The sequence below is a fragment of the Cherax quadricarinatus genome, chromosome 30 (genome assembly GCF_038502225.1).
Source record: "Cherax quadricarinatus isolate ZL_2023a chromosome 30, ASM3850222v1, whole genome shotgun sequence".
NCBI lineage: Eukaryota > Metazoa > Arthropoda > Malacostraca > Decapoda > Parastacidae > Cherax > Cherax quadricarinatus.
Window position 1 is genome coordinate 24,230,275 of NC_091321.1, and position 6,934 is coordinate 24,237,208.

Genomic DNA, 6,934 nt, shown 5'->3' on the forward strand with positions numbered 1-6,934 from the left:
CCCAGTACTAAAATAGTCAAGCACTACTTGCAAAGTGAGAAACTCAAATGTCTGGGTATATACCTAATACAACTCTACTATACACTACTTAGCAACAGAGAAACATTGCTGCATGTGTATGAACCCACCACTAAAATCACTGTACATTGCTTAATATGTTTGGATTTACTGCCTGAAGTCGCACAAATTACTTTTTTCTTTAAGATATATTTCGTGAATCAACTTGTTTTTATAAAGTCAGTGACGTGAGAAAACAGATGTCATTTTTAATATGACTAATTGAATGAAAATAAAACGGAAGCCAAAAAGATTTAATGTTGATATTATTAATGAAAATCAATTAAAAAACTTACAAATTTATTATTTTAGGTCTGTTATTATACCGGTCACTAAATTACTGTTAACGATTGCTAATAATATCAATGTATATAAAACTATAAAAATTAATGTATCATGAATTTATTGATTCAGAATTAAAATAAATATATATCAGAGAGAAGGTTTAAACTTCATTACCGGGAAGATGGTCTCAGCCAACGTCACAAAACAGCTAGGAAGTAAACTTGCAAATAACATAAAACTTGTACAAAATGAGAAAATCACTATTACCTTGGCACTCGAGTTGGCGTCTGCATCTCTCTAAAAGAAATGAGTTTGAGCAAAGGTTTTGGGCTTTTCTCATCTAAATGTGAGTATACATAGATTCGTTCGCGATCTTTTAAATGTCTCATTGATTCTGTGGCAGCGGGGGCGTCTAGTATCCACCAAGAATTTAAATTTACAATACCGGAAGAGAGAAGAACCAGATGCATAACACGTTGTTGTCTTTATTTACACATGTGTCTTGTTCGCGAACTAGAGGGTCTTGGATACCATTACTATAATGATTACAGAACCAGTAGAGACAAAATTACCACGTAACGACGTACTAAATACGACATACTCAGAGGACTTGATAGCGCAGAAACAGCTTACTTGAAAGCTGGGACCTGGAACCAAGGAGGCAGGCATACATTATTATTATTATTATTATTATTATTATTATTATTATTGTTAGTAGTAGTAGTAGTAGTAATATTCGAAGTAGTAGTAATATTAGTAGTAATTTTTCCAGTGGGAGAGGAGGTATGTCATTTGAGTGTCTGTGTTCCCATATTCAGCAGGAATACAGACGTTCTGATTTGTCTGTGTCAGGTGTTTCATTATCATATTATAATTCAGCAAGCATTTCCATCACTGTCAGGTTGTTGGAACTGCGGCTGCCATCAACGATTTCGTGTCGAGCACCACCAAGGGCCTCATCCCACAGGTGGTCACCCCAGACGACATGGTGGACGCACTCATGATGCTCGTCAACGCAGCTTACTTCAAGGGCATCTGGATGCACCGGTTCCAGCCCTCCTCCACCACCAACCAGAAATTCTTCATAAGCCCCGCTCACTCCGTTGACGTGCCTATGATGAACCTCAGGACTTATCTCAGGCAAAGTATGGCGAGGTGTACTGCTTATTGTACTGCTTAATATATGTCTCCTTTTTCCTCTCCCTCTTTCTCACTTCCTCTCATTAATAATAAGTGAGCATAATTCGGGAAAAGGGCTTTGAGAAGTCCACATCGCTGAACTAGTAAGCAACCATACCAACACCTATTTAACGGTCTAGTTCAAAACTTGCTTTTATTCGTTCTTCAGCGAAGTCACCGCAGCTGGGAGCCCAAATTCTTGAGCTGCCTTACATCGGGGGCGACATCTCCATGTTGCTGCTGCTACCAGATGAAGAAGGAGAAATCGGATTCTCGAGAATGGTGTCAGCCCTGAATGGTGGAACCTTCTTCAACTTAATCAGCAAATGGAGTGGCCAAACTGTGCTCGTTGACGTCCTCCTGCCCAAGTTTAGGCTTGAACAGACACTCAAAGATGAGCTGAAGGAGGTAAGTAGGTGAGAGAAAGAGAGAGAGAAAGAGAGAGGGGGGAGACAAATCTATGTATGCTATGTAAATGGTTTAGAAAACCGACAAGTATATATGAACATAAAAAAGCATTTGGAAAAGTTAAAAACGAAGTAAAAATAATTAAGTTATGCTGTAAAATTATTTACGAAACATCTGTTGGTTAATTATGATCAAAAGAGGTGACTGAGAAAGGAAGGTAGACTGAGAGAATGGGAAACAAACTGTGGAAAATGGAGACAGGCCGGGAGAATGGGGACACAGACAAATTCACCAATTAACACTTTGCATACCTTCCCCACCAGAGCCTCAAGAACCTCGGCATCAATGACTTGTTCAACATTAGCTCTGCCAACCTGACGGACTTCGTAGTACATGAGGTGCTCAGCGTCAGCAAGACTATCCACAAGGCCTTCGTTGAGGTGTCTGAGGAGGGCACTGAGGCGGCGGCAGCGACGGGGCAGATTGGTTACACCAGGTTTGGCTTCGGAAAGCCACGCAACAATTTCCTCAAGTTTCACTGCAACAGACCCTTCTTGTTCCTCATCTTCGACAATCAGATGAAGAATGTACTCTTCATGGGCGCCTACAAGCACCCTGCGGGAGACACCAGGAAAGGCGGCAGTGTCTTTGAAAACCAGACACTGGCACAAATACAAAAGGGAAAATAAGATAGTTCAGAATTTTATTGTGCAGATATAAGGATGTGGAGAAGACAAGAAAGTAGATATCAAGTGTGTAAAAACTAAAAAATTACAATTTTAACCAGAGCACCAGGACACACTAGGGGGGGTTCATAAGGTTTTAACCAGAGAACCAGGACGCACTAGGGGGGGTTCATAAGGTTTTAACCAGAGCACCAGGACACACTAGGGGGGGTTCATAAGGTTTTAACCAGAGCACCAGGACACACTAGGGGGGGTTCATAAGGTTTTAACCAGAGCACGAGGACACACTAGGGGGGGTTCATAAGGTTTTAACCAGAGAACCAGGACACACTAGGGGGGGTTCATAAGGTTTTAACCAGAGCACCAGGACACACTAGGGGGGGTTCATAAGGTTTTAACCAGAGAACCAGGACACACTAGGGGGGGTTCATAAGGTTTTAACCAGAGCACCAGGACACACTAGGGGGGGTTCATAAGGTTTTAACCAGAGAACCAGGACACACTAGGGGGGGTTCATAAGGTTTTAACCAGAGCACCAGGACACACTAGGGGGGGTTCATAAGGTTTTAACCAGAGAACCAGGACACACTAGGGGGGGTTCATAAGGTTTTAACCAGAGCACCAGGACACACTAGGGGGGGTTCATAAGGTTTTAACCAGAGAACCAGGACACACTAGGGGGGTTCATAAGGTTTTAACCAGAGCACCAGGACACACTAGGGGGGGTTCATAAGGTTTTAACCAGAGTACCACGACACACTAGGAGGGTTCATAAGGTTTTAACCAGAGCACCAGGACACACTAGGAGGGTTCATAAGGTTTTAACCAGAGTACCAGGACACACTAGGGGGGTTCATAAGGTTTTAACCAGATTACCAGGACACACTAGGGGGGTTCATAAGGTTTTCTTAAGAGCGTTTAAGATTTGTAATCCACCCACATCTCTCTGGTTGTTATACCAACAAGCTCAGTGACCCACAACATCTCTCTGGTTGTTATACCAACAAGCTCAGTGATCCACAACATCTCTCTGGTTGTTATACCAACAAGCTCAGTGATCCACAACATCTCTCTGGTTGTTATACCAACAAGCTCAGTGACCCACAACATCTCTCTGGTTGTTATACCAACAAGCTCAGTGACCCACAACATCTCTCTGGTTGTTATACCAACAAGCTCAGTGACCCACAACATCTCTGGTTGTTATACCAACAAGCTCAGTGACCCACAACATCTCTGGTTGTTATACCAACAAGCTCAGTGACCCACAACATCTCTCTGGTTGTTATACCAACAAGCTCAGTGACCCACAACATCTCTGGCTGTTATACTAACAAGCTCAGTGACCCACATCTCTCTGGTTGTTATACCAACAAGCTCAGTGACCCACAACATCTCTCTGGTTGTTATACCCACAAGCTCAGTGACCCACAACATCTCTCTGGTTGTTATACCAACAAGCTCAGTGACCCACAACATCTCTCTGGTTGTTATACCAACAAGCTCAGTGACCCACAACATCTCTCTGGTTGTTATACCAACAAGCTCAGTGACCCACAACATCTCTCTGGTTGTTATACCAACAAGCTCAGTGACCCACAACATCTCTCTGGTTGTTATACCAACAAGCTCAGTGACCCACAACATCTCTGGTTGTTATACCAACAAGCTCAGTGACCCACAACATCTCTGGTTGTTATACCAACAAGCTCAGTGACCCACAACATCTCTCTGGTTGTTATACCAACAAGCTCAGTGACCCACAACATCTCTCTGGTTGTTATACCAACAAGCTCAGTGACCCACAACATCTCTCTGGTTGTTATACCAACAAGCTCAGTGACCCACAACATCTCTGGTTGTTATACTAACAAGCTCAGTGACCCACAACATCTCTCTGGTTGAGGCTCAGCTTTTACATTGCCTGTAAAAGTTAATTAACAACTATGTTTATTCTTAACATTATAACATTTATGACACCACTGCTTGTGTTTATTATTATTTTAGATACTGCGATGCAGTTAACATAGGCGAGAAAGAGCAAGACACAATACCGTGACTTTGTAAATGGCCGAAGTTGGACCGAAACGTAGTTATAAGCTCCTCTCTCCTATGTGCGGGTTATTTGTGTATTGTAACACATGTTAGATTCTGAGACACATATGTATCAGAACTGAGAAACACATATAGTTTAGAACGCCAGAACAGCAACTTAATTAACCCTCACATCATGGATTAAGACAAAGTAACAATCATAACTAAGGAACCGGATAAAAGAAATAGGAAATGTTAAGATGATGTAACTAATATAAAATTACAGACTAGCGAAATCGTATTGACACGACGGTAATCACACCACGGTACTGTGGTTTGTTTGTATCAAACCACGGTACTGTGGTTTGTTTGTATCAAACCACGGTACTGTGGTTTGTTTGTATCAAACCACGGTACTGTGGTTTGTTTGTATCAAACCACGGTACTGTGGTTTGTTTGTATCAAACCACGGTACTGTGGTTTGTTTGTATCAAACCACGGTACTGTGGTTTGTTTGTATCAAACCACGGTACTGTGGTTTGTTTGTATCAAACCACGGTACTGTGGTTTGTTTGTATCAAACCACGGTACTGTGGTTTGTATCAAACTACGGTACCATGGTTTGTTTGCATCAGTTCCCTTTGAGATACTGATTCTAGAAGAAATACTAGAGGTGCCATTAGATGAACCCTGAACATAGACGTGGGTTGCAGAGGTATTGGAACACTGACTCCAGAGTCCTACTGACAAGGGATATCACTAGTGACTGATACTTATCACTGACAAGGGATATCACTAGTGACTGATACTTATGACTGACAAGGGATATCACTAGTGATTGATACTTATCACTGACAAGGGATATCACTAGTGACTGATACTTATCACTGACAAGGGATATCACTAGTGACTGATACTTATCACTGACAAGGGATATCACTAGTGACTGATACTTATCACTGACAAGGGATATCACTAGTGACTGATACTTATCACTGACAAGGGATATCACTAGTGACTGATACTTATCACTGACAAGGGATATCACTAGTGACTGATACTTATCACTGACAAGGGATATCACTAGTGACTCATACTTATCACTGACAAGGGATATCACTAGTGACTCATACTTATCACTGACAAGGGATATCACTAGTGACTGATACTTATCACTGACAAGGGATATCACTAGTGACTGATACTTATCACTGACAAGGGATATCACTAGTGACTGATACTTATCACTGACAAGGGATGTCACTAGTGACTGATACTTATCACTGACAAGGGATATCACTAGTGACTGATACTTATCACTGACTTTCCTAGGCCTCCCTGATTGTTGAAAAATATGTAATTTTTAACAAAAAAGATATAAATGTGCCATGAAGACTTTTTTCCCTTTCTCTTTTATGATTATTTCTTATGATTATTTATTAAGTTATCCACTATTTCGTGATGTAAAATACTAAGTAGATATTATTCTATTATATATTCTGTTTTCAGTTTGCCATATTCTAGTGTTAATGTTTATATAAGTGGTCAAAAATCAATGTTAGAAAAATATAACAATGGTTATAAATGACCATAATTTTTAAAGGGGTGGACCGGTAAGCCAGCGGAAGGCCTCGGTCAGATGACCAAAAGCTCCAAAGGCGGGTCATCATCTGACTAAGACCCGCGTCAGGAAACATTTGTCCTGTTTCCTGACGAACCTTACCTAACCTAATGTTAGAAAACAATGTATACACAGAGGCGTATATCTCTCGGTGTGTATATATATATATATATATATATATATATATATATATATATATATATATATATATATATATATATATATATATATATAAAGAGAAGATTTTAATACCTCTTATAGGAATTTGTGCATTCTTTGTCTAGGTGAAATTCAGCCTTAATGATCTTCATGTTGTTGACTGATATTAAAACTACCAAACAAGTCATTGTTACCTCTAGTTTCTTAAACATAAAACAATGTCAACAATTTCTAAATGTTACAGCCAATTTTCCAGCTTTTCATTTATTCTCCAATATTATTATATTTATTGCCTTTTGCAAGAAAATCTGTCTTAATAATAATATGAGTAGCAAAAAAAAAAGGTTGAAAGAAGTGATAGAACCGAACAATTGATGGGTAAGACCCACAAGGGACGAGGGACAAGTGATGGCAGGAGAGGAATAGCTCTGGAGAGGAACAGGGTGAGTTTGCAGGCAGCTGTGTTGAACCTTGGTAAAGTAGTGTAGGGCTGTAGGCAGGAGAA

At 40.4% G+C, this 6,934-nt stretch overlaps 1 protein-coding gene across 1 annotated transcript in view; it reads left to right on the forward strand.

The window, feature by feature from the left end:
- LOC128692504 (leukocyte elastase inhibitor) overlaps positions 1 to 6,679 on the forward strand; it is a 28,865-nt gene extending 22,186 nt beyond the window's left edge. The window contains exons 4-6 of the mRNA XM_070090004.1: positions 1,244 to 1,487; positions 1,691 to 1,929; positions 2,253 to 6,679. Of these exons, the coding sequence (XP_069946105.1) occupies positions 1,244 to 1,487; positions 1,691 to 1,929; positions 2,253 to 2,618 (849 nt within the window). The 3' untranslated portion in view covers positions 2,619 to 6,679. The remainder of the gene's footprint in view (positions 1 to 1,243; positions 1,488 to 1,690; positions 1,930 to 2,252) is intronic.
- Positions 6,680 to 6,934: the final 255 nt, after the last annotated feature.